This window comes from Oncorhynchus mykiss, chromosome 2, assembly GCF_057628025.1.
Source record: "Oncorhynchus mykiss isolate SJ-2025 chromosome 2, ASM5762802v1, whole genome shotgun sequence".
NCBI classification, from domain to species: domain Eukaryota; kingdom Metazoa; phylum Chordata; class Actinopteri; order Salmoniformes; family Salmonidae; genus Oncorhynchus; species Oncorhynchus mykiss.
In genome coordinates, this window is record NC_143023.1 from 58,436,515 (window position 1) to 58,458,235 (window position 21,721).

General features: G+C 41.1%; 1 protein-coding gene across 2 annotated transcripts; it reads left to right on the top strand.

Annotated features, from left to right (window-relative positions):
* The first annotated feature begins 6,639 nt into the window (after positions 1-6,639).
* On the top strand, positions 6,640-21,469 carry LOC110492681 (L-amino-acid oxidase-like). 2 transcript variants are annotated; one of them, XM_090203669.1, is made up of 8 exons: positions 6,640-6,833; positions 7,258-7,466; positions 7,599-7,711; positions 8,168-8,369; positions 8,489-8,557; positions 10,419-10,555; positions 10,908-11,205; positions 21,281-21,469. In XM_090203669.1, the coding sequence occupies exons 1-8, from the start codon at positions 6,803-6,805 to the stop codon at positions 21,293-21,295; spliced, it is 1,074 nt and encodes a 357-aa protein (XP_090059795.1). In that variant the 5' UTR covers positions 6,640-6,802; the 3' UTR covers positions 21,296-21,469. The 2 variants fall into 2 exon arrangements, with proteins under 2 accessions (XP_090059795.1, XP_021422816.1); XM_021567141.3 differs by lacking the exon at positions 21,281-21,469 and adding an exon at positions 11,465-12,092.
* Positions 21,470-21,721: the final 252 nt, after the last annotated feature.

The window sequence follows — 21,721 nt, forward strand, 5'->3', positions numbered from 1 at the left end:
CTGGACGGCTCCCCACCATGCCCAGCACTTCCTCCTTCACCATCCACACCCTTTTCATAGGATCTTTGGCCTCCTTCTTTAGGGCCTTTTTCACACTTTGACAGCTGTGCACCATCCCACCTACAGAAACAGTCAGTGGGCATTGTTACTTCATCACCCTTATTTTCCACTCCACGACTACCTTCAGCCTAGGGAGTAGGTTAACTCGGCAATGGTAGCAAAACCATATATCCCCCACTTTAACTGGTCCTGCTGTTATTCCATATAATAACATTGTTTTCCGCCTGGTATCTTTCTTGGCCTTTCCGTCCCACGACACTGCCACACTCTCCTTCTACACCTTGGCGCCACTTCAGACCTCCAGGCACCGTGCTAGTCATGCCGTCCTTCGCTACTGTTACTCTGGGAGCGGTAAGGCTCTTCTGGACCATACATTTTATCCCTTGGTGTTTTAAACCCATATGGACGCCAGAGATCAGCACTCGCTCAGCCTCCCCAGGGAGCTCTCCCTTTTAGGAATTGTTTTCCAGCTTCCTCCCCTTCCACTATTGCACTCCTCATCTGAGCAATAGAGTCTACTTTGTCATTACCCTGCCAGTACTCTCCTTCTTTCATATGTGCTTCCTAGTGTATTATTTCATGTTGCAAATGCATTAGCAAGTCAGCTATATTAGCCCATACACCTTGGTTAGCTATCTGCTTTCCTTTAGCTCCTTCATAGCCATTTTGTTCCCAGATCCCTAAATCTTATTTTAGGGCTCTATGGCAGTAGTCACTATCAGTTTTTTTTTCTCACATTTTTTACGTGCTTTTATATTTAGTTTTTAACAGGCCTTCAAATACTGCAGATTGAAGTTACCACAACTGTTGGGGCTCTTCAGAGAAGCCATACGTGTCTCGTAAATGTTTAACTCTAGATACTGTAGGTAGTCTACATCTTTTAGGCAACACTGTCCTATAATATGTTCAGTTCTCACAGCACATCAGACAGAAACAAGGTTCTCATGGGTATTGCTTGTGGTTGTGGTAACCCAGCTTCCTGTAGCTTTCGGTCAGAGCTCAGATCAAAACTGCCAGCGTGTCCTCTCGAGAAAGCACTGGGGGGCCCAGCAGCTCTTGCTGTTTTAATGTCTCAGAGCTACAGTCATCTACCTCTGAATCTTCAGCCCTCTGAAATTCTTAACTCTCCTTTTTTATTTTAATTTCAATTTATTTTTTAACTTTCCCCTTGTAATTATTTTCTCATCTTTCTTCTAAGCTCCTGCAACATGGCATCATGTGCCACCTCCATTATGGACGTTTTAAGGGCGAGAGTGAAGCCTTGAGCTGTCATCAAATGCTCTGAGAATGGGTGGTTGGCAAAATTAATCACCATAAGTGAACCCTGTTTCACAAGTTCCTTCATCCATCTTATCAATTCATGATCTAGGAGGGGTAATAATGGTCTCTTCTGTTCTAGGAACATAGTATTTATACTATTGTTAAGTGCATGTTTTCTACTTTCTACTAGCTCGTTTAGGGTTTCTGTCCCTCCTGTTATTGTCATAATCCCTATCATCCTCAGGGTCGTTATTATTTGTTTAATAAGCCACATTGGCCTGTTTGTGTCATGGAGCGTACACTTGGACTGGACCTCTGGCCTGACCATAGGTCTAGGGGCCACCATCCCGTACCTGGGTGGCTATCTCATTTCCGATATATGTGGTTCCACATGTTCCATCCACCCCACACCTTGATTACATGCATTCATTCAAATTCTCCATTGATAGTAACCTTGGGATCATTATGTGTCTCAACTCTGAGGGCTCATTACAGTACAGTACCTCATTACAGTACCTTTCCAAGTACCATTTCAGTTCTATTGTGGCTTGTTCAGATTCCTCTGTGGTGGCTCCGAATATCCTGGCAGAGATATAAGGTAGCGCCACCGAGGATATGCCTGCCTTATGACAGGTCTCCAGGACCCTTACCGCCGTTTCCTGGATTTCTCAGAGGAAATCTTGTGAGATTTTTTTCTCTGGTACCACTGCATGTACCACATACTTCCTAACCTCTCCTGAGGGGGTGCTTTTGGTCAGATTACTTCCATTAATTATTTATTTATTATTGTAGCCTTTGCTGGTCCCTTTACTGCAATCTGGGCTTGTCTTTCGGCCTCCAGTCGAGGTCCTCCCAATAGCAAATATCCTGTGCTAAACCTCCTGCATGATTCGGGCGGGATGTAATTTAGGAGCAGACACGTCTCCTTTCGCTTCCCCTTCTCTTTTGCGGTTTCTCCTGCCCGATCCCAGTTCACTGTGGCTTTGGCCCCTCATGGCTGTGTCACTCCTGCTCATTTCCACTTGCCCCCTTGGTTGAGGTGTTTGTTCTCTATCTCTGGGCGGGTCCACTTTCTTCCCTTCCTATTTTGTTTAGGGTGGATGCCGAAGGGTGTCCATGAGACCCAGATTTTTGGTAAGAGGGAGGTTGTGGTAGAGGAGCCAATCCTGCTGGCTCTGAACCAATCCACCCAGGTTCCATCTGTTCCTCTTCATCCCATTTTTGTACAGCTGTAACCAGTGTAATCACCATTCTGGTTCTGAGAGCAGTAAGGGAGTCAACATTGAACCCGCAATACTGCTTGGTGCTATTTAACAGTGGCTGGCCCCGTGCTCCAGTTGTCTTGAGAGACTTGGAGGGTCAGCACCTTTAGTTTGCACTCCCTATTTGATTTCTCAAATGTTATTTTGTCTGATCTTCCCTGTTTTCATTTTGCACCAGTTTTTGTTTTGCTTCCTATCTTTAAGTTTGGTGTGTTTTTTTGTTGTTGTGTGTTTTGTTTTTGCCTGCCTCTTTCTGGGCAAATGTAGTTGGCGCTTATGGTGGGTGTCTTTTCAGGTTCCAGGTTCCAGTTGTTATCTTTCCTAAGATTAAGAGGTTTCTTTCCACAAGAAATTACTTTAAGTTGCTTTATCTAGTACCAGGTACAGTTGAAGTCGGAAGTTTACATATACTTAGGTTGGAGTCATTAAAACTTGTTTTTCAACCACTCCACACATTTCTTGTTAACAAACTATAGTTTTGGCAAGTCGGGTTAGGACATCTACTTTGTGCAAGACACAAGTAATTCTTCCAACAATTGTTTACAGACAGATTATTTCACTTATAATTCACTATCACAATTCCAGTGGGTCAGAAGTTTACATACACTAAGTTGACTGTGCCTTTAAACAGCTTGGAAAATTCCAGAAATTATGTCATGGCTTTAGCTTCTGATAGGCTAATTGACATACTTTGAGTCAATTGGTGGATGTACTTCAAGGCCTACCTTCAAACTCTGTGCCTCGCAGCGGTCATACTGCTCAGGAAAGAGACACGTTCTGTCTCATAGAGATGAACGTACTTTGGTGCGAAAAGTGCAAATCAATCCCAGAACAACAGCAAAGGACCTTGTGAAGATGCTGAAGGAAATGGGTACAAAAGTACCTAAATCCTCAGTAAAACGAGTCCTATATCAACATAACCTGAAGGGACGCTCAGCAAGGAAGAAGCCACTGCTCCAAAACCGCCATAAAAAAGCCAGACTACAGTTTGCAACTGCACATTGGGACAAAGATCGTGTTTTTTGATGAACTTCCGTGTTTTTGGATGAACTTCCATTAACTAGTTAACGTTAACTAGTTAATGAAAAGCAGTAACACTTCCTTTTTTTTGTTCCTCAGCTTCGCAACTGATGGATTTAATAGATTATTTTTAATAGCAATTACAGTGCCTTGCGAAAGTATTCGGCCCCCTTGAACTTTGCGACCTTTTGCCACATTTCAGGCTTCAAACAGAAAGATATAAAACTGTATTTTTTTGTGAAGAATCAACAACAAGTGGGACACAATCATGAAGTGGAACGACATTTATTGGATATTTCAAACTGTTTTAACAAATCAAAAACTGAAAAATTGGGCGAGCAAAATTGTTCAGCCCCTTTACTTTCAGTGCAGCAAACTCTCTCCAGAAGTTCAGTGAGGATCTCTGAATGATCCAATGTTGACCTAAATGACTAATGATAATAAATACAATCCACCTGTGTGTAATCAAGTCTCCGTATAAATGCACCTGCACTGTGATAGTCTCAGAGGTCCGTTAAAGCGCAGAGAGCATCATGAAGAACAAGGAACACACCAGGCAGGTCCGAGATACTGTTGTGAAGAAGTTTAAAGCCGGATTTGGATACAAAAATATTTCCCAAGCTTTAAACATCCCAAGGAGCACTTTGCAAGCGATAATATTGAAATGGAAGGAGTATCAGACCACTGCAAATCTACCAAGACCTGGCCGTCCCTCTAAACTTTCAGCTCATACAAGGAGAAGACTGATCAGAGATGCAGCCAAGAGGCCCATGATCACTCTGGATGAACTGCAGAGATCTACAGCTGAGGTGGGAGACTCTGTCCATAGGACAACAATCAGTCGTATATTGCACAAATCTGGCCTTTATGGAAGAGTGGCAAGAAGAAAGCCATCTCTTAAAGATATCCATAAAAAGTGTTGTTTAAAGTTTGCCACAAGCCACCTGGGAGACACACCAAACATGTGGAAGAAGGTGCTCTGGTCAGATGAAACCAAAATTGAACTTTTTGGCAACAATGCAAAACGTTATGTTTGGCGTAAAAGCAACACAGCTCATCACCCTGAACACATCATCCCCACTGTCAAACATGGTGGTGGCAGCATCATGGTTTGGGCCTAATTTTCTTCAGCAGGGACATGGAAGATGGTTAAAATTGATGGGAAGATGGATGGAGCCAAATACAGGACCATTCTGGAAGAAAACCTGATGGAGTCTGCAAAAGACCTGAGACTGGGACGGAGATTTGTCTTCCAACAAGACAATGATCCAAAACATAAAGCAAAATCTACAATGGAATGGTTCAAAAATAAACATATCCAGGTGTTAGAATGGCCAAGTCAAAGTCCAGACCTGAATCCAATCGAGAATCTGTGGAAAGAACTGAAAACTGCTGTTCACAAATGCTCTCCATCCAACCTCACTGAGCTCGAGCTGTTTTGCAAGGAGGAATGGGGAAAAAATTCAGTCTCTCGATGTGCAAAACTGATAGAGACATAGCCCAAGCGACTTACAGCTGTAATCGCAGCAAAAGGTGGCGCTACAAAGTATTAACTTAAGGGGGCTGAATAATTTTGCACGCCCAATTTTTCAGTTTTTGATTTGTTAAAAAAGTTTGAAATATCCAATAAATGTTGTTCCACTTCATGATTGTGTCCCACTTGTTGTTGATTCTTCACAAAAAAATACAGTTTTATATCTTTATGTTTGAAGCCTGAAATGTGGTCGCAAAGTTCAAGGGGGCCGAATACTTTCGCAAGGCACTGTACACTCTACAGTTGCTTTATCAATAGTAATTAAGCTCTGTGCTTACCTTGCCTCAGTCTTCACACTTATAATACATCAATCAGTTCCTGCTCTGTCAGTCCTAGAATCTTCCCTTTCCCTATCTTTTACATTGGCATTTATACTTTTTGCCCAAGCCTAGGCCTCTCTTGACTACAGCCACACATCACATCCTCCCTTTCACACGTGATGTTTAAGCAAAGTATAAACTGAGTGGCGCAGCGGTCTAAGACACTGCATCTCAGTGCTTGAGCCATCACTACAAACACCCTGTTTCGAATCCAGGCTGTATCACAACCGGCTGTGGTTGGGAGTCCCACAGAGTGGCGCACAATTGGCCTAGCTTCGTCCAGGTTTGGCCAGTGTATGCTGTCATTGTAAATAAGAATATGTTCTTAACTGACTTGCCTAGTTAAATAAAGATTAAATAAAAAAATGTATAAAAAGAAGTTACTTAACACTTTGACTCCTTTTACACATGATGTCTACGCAGGTAGGTTAATACATTGTTACCTTCCATGATGATAATCCATGGTGTCATCTGTTTCAAGGCCCACATGCCATCCGGCAGCTCTAACCCAGGGCTTGAGTGTAACGGAGGTGTTGCTATATTAGATTAACCTCCATCCTCCAGCAGAGGAAGATCTGCATACAGTCTACCCACACCAGTCACTTCCTCCCTGCCTTTAACTGGGTCAAGCTGTTCTCTAGCTGCTTATGGTTGGGTCTACTTCCTTCCTGGCCTTCTTCCGCTTCTTATTCTTCCTGGTTTCAGTGTTGCTAGAGTCCTCTCGGGAGACTGTAGGGGTCATCATGTCATATTGACCAGGCTCATTCACGACATCATCCAGACCTGTCATTTAAAAGAGAGCTCCGTGTTCAGAGTTTTTTTTAGGGAGACAAAGAGCATAGCTGTGAAGCACTGTTGCTTCCATTTAGTGCTATTTGTCACACAAAGGTGATACCACAAACTATATTTTATGCAGCTTTGTGGATAGATTGCCCTTTTAGTGTCTATACAACACCACCAGGCTAACTCAAAACATGAATGATCTGCCATATCAAACACTTTGTTATTCGGTTATACAATTCACGGGAAATAAATAATTATTATGATGCTGACTCTTTCTGACTCTTGATTGCCTGATACATCCTTATAAAAAGGCAAGTCGGCAGCTTATTGCCATTTGGCAGAAGAACAGGGTGAGTACGCGTCACTCTGATAGAGCCTACACATGACCACAATGCAGTTCAATGTACTGATAAAACAAATGAAACAGAAAACAATTTCCTTTCTCAGGTAAGGTGAGCGGTTAGAGACTCAAAAAATAACACCAGCATACAACTTTATCAGAAGAAAATAGGTTTAGTTTTGCTATAATTTACCTTTGGAAGTCATTGGGCTTTGGAGTGAGGATGATCGCTTACTTGGCTCTGTGTAAATACTGTAAGTATTTGATTGATTATATCCCTTTTCTTCAAAATATCATTATGTTCTCATAGCCTGCGGCTTGATTCATAGATTAGTCATAGTTTATCATGGTCTTCAATGTGCACTCAATTTAGCCTACATATTCAAAATGTATAGCTGAGCATGCTGTCGAATTCCACATAAGAGATTGATTTATCTTAGATTGATTAATGCAACAATGTCAATTTGAACCAGTAACTTTGATGGTATTTCCACATTGTCGAGAAGTAAAGAAAGGGATGTTGTTACATTCTGCAAAAAATTACTAATATGCACAAATGATTTACATTTCTATTATTGTCCTATTCATTGTTGCCATTTAAATTCTTGCAATTACTGATAATTGATCTCTTATTTCTTATTCGTTTGATTTCCATGATCTATTTCTGGCCTCCCCTAGTCTCTCTGGCCATAGTTGTGGTCATAGTTTCCTGTGTGAATGGAAAGGACCCTCTATTTGATTGCCTACAAGACTCAGACTATAATGAGCTACTTAGAATAGTGGACAAGGGTCTCCCCCACACCGGCACACCTCATCATATTGCCATCATCGGGGCTGGCATGGCTGGCCTGACGGCAGCAAAGTTTTTGGAGGAGGCAGGACACAAGGTAGTCACCCAGATTCACTGAACAGTATCTAAATACAATGTGAATGTCACACTTCTGTGTCCATATAACACCTATTACAAATAGTGCCTGTGCAGTACATGATCACTTAAATGACTTTTATTGGACCACCAGGTAACCATAATAGAGGCAAGTAATCGTATTGGAGGACGGGTAGAGACGTACCGACCTAAGGGAGAGCATTGGTACGCAGAACTTGGTGCCATGAGGATCCCTAACTTCCATACGTGAGTAAGGCCTGAAATCCTTGACTTATCATTGCAGGGTTAGGGTCAATTGAATTTGAATTCAAATGATTTTATGAAGTGAATTGAAATCGTATTGTTTTCCATGGGGATTTTCTGAATCACATTTCTTGCTCTTGACCCCAACACCATATCATAGATATGAGTCAGAGTGTTGCAATGTTGGTTATGGGGTAGTTCTAGTAGTAGACGCTTATGTGGACGTGAGAGATTCAGAGTTGTAAAAACAGGAAATAAAGCAGTTCAGAATGTTCTTGAATGGAGTCAGACATTTAGTTCTATATGCCACAATACAAAGGTATCACAATATCTCTTACTGGTTATTATTGCAAAAAAAGTAAAGTATCTTATCAAAAATGATTTGCATGGGAATGACAGAATGTGCTCACATTTACCATCAACATTTCAATGTTAACCATAAGATATCTCACTCCATAGAATTCTGTTGAAGATTGCAAGCCATGCAGGCCTTAGTCTGAACCCATTCATTGAGGATAACATTAATGCTTACTATTTGGTGAATGGGTTGCTGCACAAAAACTCTCTGGTGAAAGGGGACCCAGACGTCCTCAACTATCCGTTGAATGAAGATGAGAGAGGGAAGTCAGCTGATCAGCTCTTCGACTTGTCTTTGCAGAAGGTTGGTGGAATCAAATAGGGTTTTCGGGTCCAATACAATAAACTATTTTCCATTCTCCTGAACAGTTGCAGAAATATCTTATCACAAAATGTACATGACAAATACATGATTTGTTGCAGATAAGAGATTATGTGAAGAACAATGGCTGCCGTGCCATGCTGGACAAATATGACATGTTCTCTGTAAAGGTAAAGAAAGAAACAACTTCCTTGTAGGCCTACTGGATATGGTTGGCTTTTATGAGATCATCCATTTTGAATGATGACACCAGACAAGATACAGCAGCTGCTTTGAGTAAATGAGAATGTGATGGGTTGATAATGATTGTAACACTATTACAACATTATGTGTACATTTTGCATATACAGTTGAAGATTACATACACCTTAGCTAAATACATTTAAACTCAGTTTTTCACAATTCCTGACATTTAATCAGAGTAAAAATGCCCTGTCTTAGGTCAGTTAGGATCACCACTTTATTTTAAGAATGTGAAATATCTGAATAATAGTAGAGAGAATGTTTTATTTCTGCTTTTATTTCTTTCATCACATTCCCAGTGGTTTACATACACTCAATTAGTATTTGTTAGCATTTTCTTTAAATTGTTTGACTTGGGTCAAATGTTTCGGGTAGCCTTCCACAAGCTTCCCACAATAAGTTGGATACATTTTGGCCCATTCCTCCTGACAGAGCTGGTGTAACTGAGTCAGGTTTGTAGACCTCCTTGCTCGCACATGCTTCTTCAGCTCTGCTCACACATTTTTCTATAGGATTGAGGTCAGAGCTTTGTGATGGCCACTCCAATACCCTGACTTTGTTGTCCTCAAGCCGTTTTGCCACAACTTTGGAAGTATGCTTGGGGTCATTGTCCATTTGGAAGACCCATTTGTGACAAAGCTTTTAACTGTCTTGAAATGTTACTTCAATATATCCACCAAATTTTCCTTCCTCCATTCATGCCATCTATTTTGTGAAGTGCACCAGTCCCTCCTGCAGCAAAGCACCTCCACTACATGATGCTGCCATCCCCGTGCTTCATGGTTGGGATGGTGTTCTTCGGCATGCAAGTCTCCCCCTTTCTCCTCCAAACATAACGATGGTAATTATGGCCAAACAGTTATATTTTTGTTTCATCAGACCAGAGGACATTTCTCCAAAAAGTACTGTCTTTGTCCCCATGTGCAGTTGCAAATTGTAGTCTGGCTTTTTTTTGGCGGTTTTGGAGCAGTGGCTTCTTCCTTGCTGAGCGGCCTTTCAGGTTATGTCGATATAGGTCTCGTTTTATTGTGGATATAGATACTTTTGTGTCTGTTTCCTCCAGAATCTTCACAGGGTCCTTTGCTGTTGTTCTGGTATTGATTTGCACTTTTCGCACCAAAGTACGTTCATCTCTAGGAGACAGAACGCATCTCCGTCCTGAGCGGTATGACAGCTGCGTGGTCCCATGGTGTTTATACTTGCATACTATTGTTTGTACAGATGAACATGGTACCTTCAGGCGTTTGAAAATTGCTCCCAAAAATGAACCAGACTTGTAGAGGTCTATAATTATTTTTCAGAGGTCTTGGCTGATTTCTTTTGATGTTCCCATGATGTTAAGCAAAGATGCATTGAGTTTAAAGGTAGGCCTTGAAGTACATCCACAGGTACACCTCCAATTGACTCAAATTATGTCAATTAGCCTATCAGAAGAACATTTTCTGGAATTTTCTAAGCTGTTTAAAGGCACAGTCAACTTAGTGTATGTAAACTTCTGACCCACTGGAATTGTGATACAGTGAATTATAAGTGAAATAATCTGTAAACAATTATTGGAAAAATTACTTGTGTCATGCACAAAGTAGATGTCCTAACAGACTTGCCAAAACTATAGTTTGTTATCAAGAAATTTGTGGAGTGGTTGAAAAACGAGTTTTAATGACTCCAACCTAAGTGTATGTAAACTTCCGACTTCAACTGTATGCCTTTGAACGTAGACCCTTTCATCCAGCCATTCTACATATACAGTACAGCTAATGTTAAGTCTCAATGGTTTGTTTCTGACAGGAGTACCTTGTGAAGGAGGCCAATCTGAGTCGTGGTGCTTTGCGGATGATTGGGGATATTCTGAATGAGAACAGTTTATTCTACACTGCGCTCACAGAGGCTCTGTATGATCAGTCTGATATCAATGATGAGACTATGTAAGAATGCCCCTTCTGTATATACACCACAATCATCTCATTTATCGAGAGCCCTACTTGGTGGAGTTCAATTATATCCGCAGAGGGTAGGTGTGGGTCTATTCTTTCGTTCCAACCACAGTAGCAAACCTGATGCAGCTACGCCTTGAATGAAGACTGTAAATAATTGAACACACCTGTATAGAGATGTTACTTTTTGGTTGGAATAAAAGCCTGGACCCACAATGGCTCTTTCAGATAAAACTAGGCACCACTGCCTCACCACTTTGGTTACAACACATTTACACATGTGCGGTATACCCTGAATGCCCAAGCTTTACAGCAGTGTGATTATTATTTTTATTTTTTTCAGCTACTTTGAGGTGACAGGCGGGTTTGACAAACTACCCAATGCCATTTGCGAGGACTTGAAGGGCACCATCCACCTAAATTCCAAGGTGAAACGTATCAGTCAGACTAGCAATAAAGTGACTGTGTCCTACCAGGACCACCATCTCTGGCACAAACCATCCTCCCTCACCCACCTGACAGTAGACTACGCCTTGTTGACAGCCACCGCCAAGGCTACTCTCTTTATCGACTTCGAGCCCCCGCTATCAGCAGACAAGATGGAGGCGCTGCGTTCGCTGCACTATGATAGCTCCACCAAGGTAAGATTTGCAGTGTAATACAGTGTAGTTCATTTTTTCTCAATTCTAGGTCTGGAGGGGGCCTTGGTGATTGCACATTTTTGTTCTTGCCAGCACTAACACCCCTGATGCACCTGAGCTAGCATTAACATTTGCAGTCCTCTAAGTCCCCAATACAGGAATTGGTGTATTACGCACAGTGCATTCTGATAGTTTGATCCTATTATTTGAAACTGTTCAAATGAGAAGGGCTATTAATAAAGTTGATATCGTTGTGAAGGTGGTCCTGATATTCAGTGAGAGGTTCTGGGAGAAGGAGGGCATCAATGGAGGGAGGAGCATCACGGATATGCCCTCTCGTTTCATCTACTACCCCAGCCACAGATTCCCTAACACGGACATCGGGGCCCTCTTGGCTTCCTATACCTTCTCGGATGACTCCACCCTCTTTCAAGGGGTGAATGACGAGGAGCTGCAGGGTCTAGTGCTGGAGGACCTTGTCAAGATCCACGGGGAGGGCATACGGCCACTCTGCATTGGAGGGCTGGTGAAGAAGTGGGCGCTGGATCCCTATAGTCTTGGGGCATTTGCCCTCTTCACCCCGTACCAACATATAGACTATGCCTCAGAACTGTTCAGGAACGACAATAGGATCCACTTTGCTGGGGAGCACACAGCCCTGCCTCATGCCTGGATAGAGACGGCCATGAAATCTGCTCTTAGGGCAGCTAGAAATATCAATAACCTCAGAGAGTAGAGAACGGGTGCAGTACAGTATATACTCTAATCCACTGGTGAAAGCGTATGTCTGTATACTCTGGAGAAGAGAGAACACGTACAGTTGAAGTCGGAAGTTTACATACACCTTAGCCAAAACCATTTAAACTCAATTTTCACAATTCCTGACATTTAACCGAAGTAAAAATTACCTGTCTTAGGTCAGTTAGTATCACCACTTTATTCTAAGAATTTGAAGTGTCAGAATAATAATAGAGAGAATGATTTATTTCCACTTTTATTTCTTTCATCACATTCCCAGTGGGTCAGAGGTTTACATACACTCAATTAGTGTCATTGTCCATTTGGAAGACCCATTTGCGGCTTGCAAGCCTCCCCCTTTTTCCTCCAAATATAAAGATGGTCATTATGGCCAAACAGTTCGATTTTTGTTTCATCAGACGAGAGGACATTGCTCCCAAGGATGAACCAGACTTGTGGAGGTCTACCATTTTTTTCTGAGGTCTTGGCTGATTTCTTTTGATTTCTCCATGATATCAAGTAAAGAAGTACTGAGTTTGAAGGTAGGCCTTGAAATACATCCACAGGTACACCTCCAATTGACTCAAATTATGTCATTGTGTGGGATGTGTGGGAAGGATGGAGATTGCAGTGTGTGCATTTTGGGGACTCATCTGCTCATGTCGAGGGTGAGATCTTCTGTCTGTTGGGTAGAATGGGTCTGCTGCTCAGGAAGAAGAGGACTTCTGCAGGTACAGTTGAAGTCGGAAGTTTACATACACCTTAGCCAAATACATTTAACTCAGTTTCCCAATTCTTGACATTTAATCCAAGTAAAAATTCCCTGTCTCAGGACAGTTAGGATCACCACTTTATTTTAAGAATGTGAAATGTCAGAATAATAGTAGAGAGAATGATTTAGTATTGGGTAGCATTCCCTTTCAATTGTTTAACTTGGGCCAAACGTTTCGCGTAGCCTTCCACAAGCTTCCCACAAAAAGTTGGATGAATTTTTGCCCATTTCGTGCTTCACGGTTGGGATGGTGTTCTTCAGATTTCAAGCATCCCCCTTTGTCCTATTGTTCTATTTCTGTTTCAACAGACCAGAGGATATTTCTCCAAAAAGTGCAATCTTTGTCCCCATGTGCAGTGGCAAACCGTAGTCTGGCTTATCGGAGGTTTTAAAGCAGTGGCTTCTTCCTTGCTGAGCGGCCTTTAAGGGTATGTCGATATAGGACTTGTTTTACTGTGGATATAGATACTTTTGTACCCGTTTCCTCCAGCATCTTCACAAGATGCTTTGCTGTTGTTCTGGGATTGAGTTGCACGTTTCACACCAAAGTACGTTCATCTCTTGGAGACAAAATGCGTCTCCTTCCTGAGCGGTATGACGGCTGCGTGGTCCCATGGTGTTTATACTAGCATACTATTGTTTGTACAGAAGAACGTGGTACCTTCAGGCGTTTGGAAATTTCTCCCAAGGATGAACCAGACTTGTGGAGGTGTACAAATTTCTTTCAGAGGTCTTGGCTGATTTCTTTTGATTTTCCCATGATGTCAAGCAAAGAAGCACTGAGTATGAAGGTAGGCCTTGAAATACATCCACGTGAGGTTGAAGGACACAAATGATGTCAGTTAGCCTATCAGAAGCTTCTAAAGCCATGACATCATTTTCTGGAATTTTCCAAGCTGTTTAAAGGCACAGTCAACTTAGTGTATGTAAACTTCTGACCCACTGGAATTGTGATACAGTGAATTATAAGTGAAATAATCTGTCTGTAAACAATTGTTGGAAAAATTACTTGTGTCATGCACAAAGTAGATGTCCTAACCGACAAGAAATTTGTGGAGTGGTTGAAAAGCGAGTTTTAATGACTCCAACCTAAGTGGATGTAAACTTCCGACTTCAACTGAATTTGTTTATGTACACTGAAAGACCAACAGTATGTGGATCCCTGCTCGTCGAACATCTCCTTCCAAAATCATGGGCGTAAATATGGGCCAGTCAAGTTCTTCCACACCGATCTCGACAAACCATTTCTCGCTTTGTGCACAGGGCCATTGTCATGCTCAAACAACAAAGGGCTTTCCCGAAACCATTGCCACAAATTTGGGATGCACAGAATTGTCTAGAATGTCATTGTACGCTGTAGCGTTAAGATTTCCCTTCAATGGAAGTAAGGGGCCTAGGCCAAACCATGAAAACAACACCATTCATCACTCCAGAGAATGCGCTTCCACTGCTCCGGAGTCCAATGGCGGCGAGCTATATACAACTCCAGCCGAAGCTTGGCATTGCGCATGGTTATTTTAGGCTTCTTTGCAGCTGCTCAGCCATGGAAACCCATTTTATGAAGCTCCTGATGAACAGTTATTGTGCTGACATTGCTTCAAGAGGCAGTTTGGATCTCGGTAATGAGTGTTGCAAGCAAGGACAGACAATTCTTTACGCACTATGTGCCGTTCTGTGAGTTTGTGTGGCCTACCATTTCACGGCTGAGCCGTTGCTGCTCCTAGACGTTTCCACTTCACAGTAACAACACTTACTTAATCTATGGAGATTGCATGGCTGTGTGCTCGATTTATACACATGTCAGCGATGGGTGTGGCTCAAACAGCCAAGTCAACTAATTTGAAGGGGTGTGCACATACTTTTGTATATACTGTATAGTGTATCTGTATGCTTCAGGAAGTCCATGACAAAATGTTCTATCCACGATCTTTATAGCAATGCTCCTTCCATAGAATGACAACGAAAAACAATCAAAATAATAATGGCACATTATCAATATTAATAAAAAGTGCTTATTATGTGTTAGGATATTGAACTGTTTTATATGGAGTATTTTTATACAGTACCTGCTGCATATTCATGAATGAGAAACTAAAATAGGTCATTTACAGTGCATTCGCAAAGTATTCAGACCCCTTCCCCTTTTCCACATTCTGTAACGTTACAGCCTTATTCTGAAATGGATTAAATACATGTTTTCCCTCATCAATCTACACACAATACCCCATAATGACAAAGCGAAAACAGGTTTAGAAATGTTTGCAAATGTATTACAAATAAAAAACTGAAATACCTTATTTGCATATTCAGACCCTTTGCTATGAAACTCGAAATTGAGCTCAGGTGCATCCTGTTACCATTGATCATCCATGTGATGTTTCTATAACTTGATTTGAGTCCACCTGTGGTAAATTCCATTGATTGGACATGATTTGAAAAGGCACACACCTGTCTATATAAGAGCAAAAACCAAGCCATGAGGTTGAAGGAGTTGTCCGTAGAGCTCCGAGACAGGATTTTGTTGAGGCACAGATCTTGGGAAGGGTACCAAAACAATTCTGCAACATTGAAGGTCCCCAAGAACACAGTGGCCTGCATCATTTTTAAATGGAAGAAGTTTGGAACCACCAAGACTCTTCCTAGAGATGGCAGCATGGCCAAACTGAGAAATTGGGGGGGAAGGGTCTTGGTCAGGGAGGTGACCAAGAACCCTTTGGTCACTCTGACAGAGCTAAAGAGTTCCTCTGTGGAGATGGAAGAACCTTCCAGAAGGACAAGCATCTCTGCAGCACTCCACCAATCAGGCCTTTTTAGTAGAGTGGATAGAAGCCACTGCTAAGTAGAAAACAAATGACAGCCTGCATGGAGTTTTCCAAAAGGCTCATAAAGGACTCATAAGAAATGGTGGTGGCGGCATCATACTGTGGGGAAGTTTTTCAGCAGCAGGAACTATGAGTAGACTAGTCAGGATCGAGGGAAAGATGAACGAAGCAAAGTACAGAGAGATCCTTGATGAAAACCTGCTCTAGAGTGCTCAGGACCTCTGACTGGGGCAACAGGACAACGACCATAAGCACACAGCCAAAACAACACAGGAGTGGCTTCGGGACAAGTCTGAATGTGCTTGAGTGGCCCAGCCAGAACCCGGACTTTAACCCGATTGAACATCTCTAGAGAGACCTGAAAATAGTGATGTAGTGATGCTCCCCATCCAACCTGACCGATCTTGAGAGGATCTGCAGAAAAGAATGGGAGAAACTCCCCAAATAAAGGTGTAAATGTCATATTTCAGTTTTACATTTTTTTATAAACTTGCAGAAATGTCTAAAAACCTGTTTTTTGTTTTTTCATTATGGGGTATTGTGTGAAGATTGATGAGGGGGAAAAAACGATTTAATCCAAGGCTGTAATGTAACAAAATGTGTAAAAAGTCAAGGGGTCTGAATACTTTCCGAATTCTCTGTACATAATTTTAGTTACATATCAATGATTCTGTTATGATCAGTACATTTACTAGTTGTAACTATTGTTGCTTTCAAAATAAAACTTTTAACAAATCCAATGGGAGAACCAAATTGTTGTTGATCATGACAATTACTTGAACAGTCTGGACAGAAATAGAAACAGATCCACTTACTGAATATTGCACGCAGAATGGCAATATGCCATAGTTGTTCCGATTTGCCCCATGTATTTGGCAGCCTGTATTAAGGTGTCTGAGACTATATTGATAATGTAAGGTTATTAATATAACCTCTGTTCCCTGAAGGATGGAAACTAGATATAACATTGCTATGGGGGATCGCTCATCAAAATGCGAGACCGGCTGACGACCTTTCAACATGCCTGTAAGGGCCAATGGAATTGCAGCGTCCGAGGAGGTCCCACTCTCCTCGTTTATATGAAATCCATAAAAAACAGTCTCAAAACCTTCTGGTGTTATGTCTAGTTTCCGTCTTTCAGGGAACAGTGGTTGTATTCATAACCTTATTTTCCTTTTCAGTCGGTCCACTAGATATAACATTGCTATGGGGAAATACAATCATGTACCGTTTATAAGACCGGAATGTAAGGGTTTCCCGAGTGGCGCAGCGGTCTAAGGTACTAGCATCGCTGTGCTAGAGGCGTCACTACAGATCCGGGTTCGATCCCGGGCTGTGCCGCAGCCTGCCGCGATCGGGAGACCCATGAGGCGGAGCACAATTTGACCAGCGTCGTCTGGGTTAGAGGAGGGTTTGGCTGGCTGGGATGTCCTTGTTGCGCTCTAGCGACTCCTTGTGGCAGCCGGGTACATGCACACTGACTTTGTTCAAATCAAATCAAATGTTTTGTTGGTCACATGAACATGGTTAGTAGATGGTAATGCGAGTGTAGCGAAATGCTAGTGCTTCTAGTTCCGACAGTGCAGTAATATCTAACAAGTATTTGAACAATTCCAAAACAACTAACTAATATACACAAATCTAAAGGGATGGAATAAGAGTATGTACATAAATATATGGATGAGCTATGAGCGGCATATGCAAGATGCAATAGATGGTGTAAGATACAGTGAGGCAAAAAAGTATTTAGTCAACCACCAATTGTGCAAGTTCTCCCACTTAAAAAGATGAGAGGCCTGTAATTTTCATCATAGGTACACTTCAACTATGACAGACAAAATGAGAAAAAAAATCCATAAAATCACATTGTAGGATTTTTAATCAATTTATTTGCAAATTATGGTGGACTTCCTAAGGCTTCCACTAGATGTCAACAGTCTTTAGATCCTTGTTTGAGGCTTCTACTGTGAAGGAGGAGAGAATAAGAGCTGTTTCAACCAGAGGTCTGGCAGAAGGCCTTGAGCTGATCGCCCATGAGAGGTAGCTGCGTTGCATTGCATTTCTAAAGACAAAGGAATTTTCCGGTTGAAACATTATTGAAGATGTATGTTAAAAACATCCTAAAGATTGATTCTGTACATCGTTTGACATGTTTCTACGAACTGTAATGGAACTTTTTGACTTTTTGTCTGGACCTAGTGCTCACACCTCATGAATTTGGATTTGTGAACTAAACACGTGAACAAAAAGGAGGTATTTGGACATAAATGATGAACTTTATCGAACTAAACAAACATTTATTGTGGAACTGGGATTCCATGGAGTGCATTCTGAGGAAGATCATCAAAGGTAAGGGAATATTTATAATGCAATTTCTGACTTCTCTTGACTCCACAACATGGTGGGTATCTGCATGGTGTGCTTTTTCCTGGAAAGTTTTTTTGAAATCTGACACAACGGTTGCATTAAAGAGAAGTATCTATAATCCCACGCATAACACTTTTATCTTTTATCAATGTTTATTATGAGTATTTCTGTAAATTGATGTGGCTCTCTGCAAAATCACCGGATGTTTTGGAAGCAAAACATTACTGATCATAACGCACCAATGTAAACTGAGATTTTTGGATATCAATATGAACTTTATCGAACAAAACATACATGTACTGTGTAACATAAAGTCCCATGAGTGTCATCTGATGAAGATCATAAAAGGTTAGTGATTAATTTGATCTCTATTTCTGCTTTTTGTGATTCCTCTCTTTGGCTGGAAAAATGGCTGTGTTTTTCTGGGACTAGGTGCTGACCTAACATAATCGTTTGGTGTGCTTTCGTCGTAAAGCCTTTTTGAAATCGGACACTGTGGTGGGATTAGCAACAAGTTTATTTTTAAAATGGTGTGAAATACTTGTATGTTTGAGGAATTTTAATTATGAGATTTCTGTTTGAATTTTGCGCCCTGCACTTTCACTGGCTGTTGTCATATCAATCCCGTTAGTGGGATTTCAGCCGTAAGAAGTTTAGACATACAATGTATAATTTTGCCATTCGATTTAGAATTTTAGGATCCATGTAAGTAAAAAAAAATATATATATATATATATATATATATATATATATATATATATATAAGATTTGATGAAACATCGAATTTGGTCTTTACTGCTATAGCCCATAGAAACGCATTGAATGACACATTTGTACATAGCAAAACATACAGGAAAAAAAATCACAAAGAACAGAAATGTCTGTTCTATATTTGAGAGATTTGAGAAAAACAAAACAAACAACAGTAAAACAAAATCAACCCATGTTTGGTCACAGTATTCGTGGCGCATTTTACCCCTATGCACTTTTTAAGTCATAACTGAGTTACCTTCAGACGACTCCCCTCACCCTTGTGTAGGGTAGATAAACCGACACCTTTGTGTTCGTGACAGTCTCCCCTTTCAAAATTGGTGCAATATGTGACCCATTTCAGGAAGCTAGGCATATGTCGCATGTTAATACTTCACAGGAGAGGCATTTGAAAGTATTTTTATTTCAATCAAAGTGTGCTTTTTGGCAGAAATGCCTTCTCCAACATGTGAACTTTCATGTGCCCTAATATCAAACTTGTATGCCATCTGTAAATACAAATACAATTGTTAAATTACAAGCTTAGTTGGTTCAGCCACAGAAAAATACAGCAACCTTCCCGCTAGCCATGATTGGCTGAGATAATGAGTGGACTGGACATGCCGAGAGATGAGTTTGGATTGGTCTGCGGTGTAGCATCTTGTGTCTATAAAATGAGCTGCTCGTAATGCGTAAATAATCCTTTCTACAGCAGTTTTTTTGAAAGATATAACATTAGCCATGGAGAACTGCATATATGTTGCCACTGCTCTCAATAAAATTGCTGCCCTGAAATTATCAGGCGCTATCGACAATGGTCAGTGGGAAAATGTTGTGATGGACTACTTTCTGGAGGACAATCGTGCCATGCTGGCTTGCTAACGTTACTCTATGGATGTTAATAAAGAGTGACTTGACACAACTGGCCAAACAAGCTGTGCAAACTAAACAGAAACGACACAGGACGTCTTATTTAATAAAAGGGGTTGTGGTCTGCCGTGAAGCTTTCATCCATGTATACGGGTAAGAATCTAACATTGAACCTATTTGGTTAACTTTAGCTAGCTATGACAATCGGTTTGTATTGCTAGTTCAAGCTTGCTGTTAGCTAGCCAGCTGGACTTCAATGGCTGGCTTGCTAACATTACTCAATGGATTGGGATTTTTGTACTTTTTTTTTGCTAGCTAACGTTAACGTTACATATCTAATCAAAAGACACCAAGTTAAAGCTTGTTGTTAGCAAACTAACATTAGCGGAGGTCAGATGGCTGGCTTGCTAGCTAACATTGAACCTATTTGGTTAACTTTAGCTAGCAATGACAATCGGTTTGTATTGCTAGTTAAAGCTTGCTGTTAACTATCCAGCTGCAGTTCGATGGCTGTCTTGCTAACGTTACTCTGTGGATTGGGATTTTAGTTAATTTTTTAGCTAGCTAGCTAACGTTAACGTTACATGTCTAAACAAAAGACCCCAAGTTAAAGCTTGCTGTTAGCTAGCTAATGTTAGCCGAAGTTAGATGGCTGGCTTGCTAACTAACTTTGTACCTATTTGGTTAACTTTAGCTAGCTATGACAATTGGTTTGTATTGCTAGTTAAAGCTTGCTGTTAGCTAGCCAGCTGGAGGTTGATGACTGGCTTCCTAACATTACTCTATGGATTGGGATTCGAGTTCATTTTTTAGCTAGCACAGGCTTAGGAGAACTTCTAAGTTTTTTGTTCTATGAGATGATATCAGTGAATTTACATGACCTTTATGAGTTATGAAGCCTTTATGTGCTTGTTTTGATTACATAAATGATTCAAAATGCACCAAAAAAATCACAGAAATTGACAACGTCTACCATATACCCTATTTTCGGTGTTTAGTAGATACAATTATTCTCCTATTAGGGGTGTGGCATTCAGATGGTTATTTTGGCCACCCGTTACAGAAATGTCATTCCTGTTCATGTTAAGTTTATACACTGCAAATTTATATTTTCCTTTAATATTTAACCGGAATGACATTTACTCTCACGGGTGGCCCAAAAAATGATCTCAACCCCACTCCCGTACTAAGCCATGCCTCCAGACAACCTAACTAAGTGACCCAAATGGTTGGGTCAAAATAACCCAAATTGTGTTCTGTCCACTATTTACTCAGTATTGGGTTGTTTTTAAAACCTTTTACTGCAGTGGGCTAAATTAGGGTCACACAGATTGTCTTGGTAATCTCAAAAAAATCTACTTTGACACAAAGGTATACACCTCACACACATGGTTATGGGCTTAAAAAAAATCACATGTACAATGTCAGATATAGAGATTAAATGTATTACATTTTGATTTTGCATCCCAATATTACACTTTATATACATCACAGAAGACTGACTGTTTGACATAGAAATACGGGATTTTCGGCAGATTTTTTTTGAAATAATGTTTATTCATTATAATATTAATGTCACACCCTGATCTGTTTCACCTGTCCTTGTTATTGTCTCCACCCCCTCCAGGTGTCGCTAATTTTCCCCAGTGTATTTATCCCTGTGTTTCCTGTCTCTCTGTGCCAGTTCGTCTTGTATGTCCAAACCTACCAGTGGGTTTTCCCCATTTTCCTGCTTTGCCTTTTCTCCTTCTTCTAGTCCTCCCAGTTTTGACCCTTGCCTGTTCTGGACTCTGTACCCGCCTGCCTGACCATTCGGCCTGCCCTGACCCCGAGCCTGCCTGCCACTCTGTACCTCCTGGACTCTGATCTGGTTATGACCTTTTGCCTGTCCCCGACCATTCTCTTGCCTATTCCCTTTGGATTTATTAAACATTTTAAACTCCAACTATGTGCCTGCTGTGTCTGCATTTGGGTCTCGCCTAGTGTCATGATAATTAAATTATTAATGATATTCCACCCATGAGGCCACTAGAGGGTGATTTGGTCATTTGACTGCAGGAAAGGGCGGCCCCATCCTGTTTTTGACTGTACTCCTATGACTGTAGGAAGTTCTTCACAAGATCTGACCTTTTAACAGTTCATAACTTAAGAAATCACAGGCGAGTATACACTGGAAATAAATCGTATTACTGTTCTG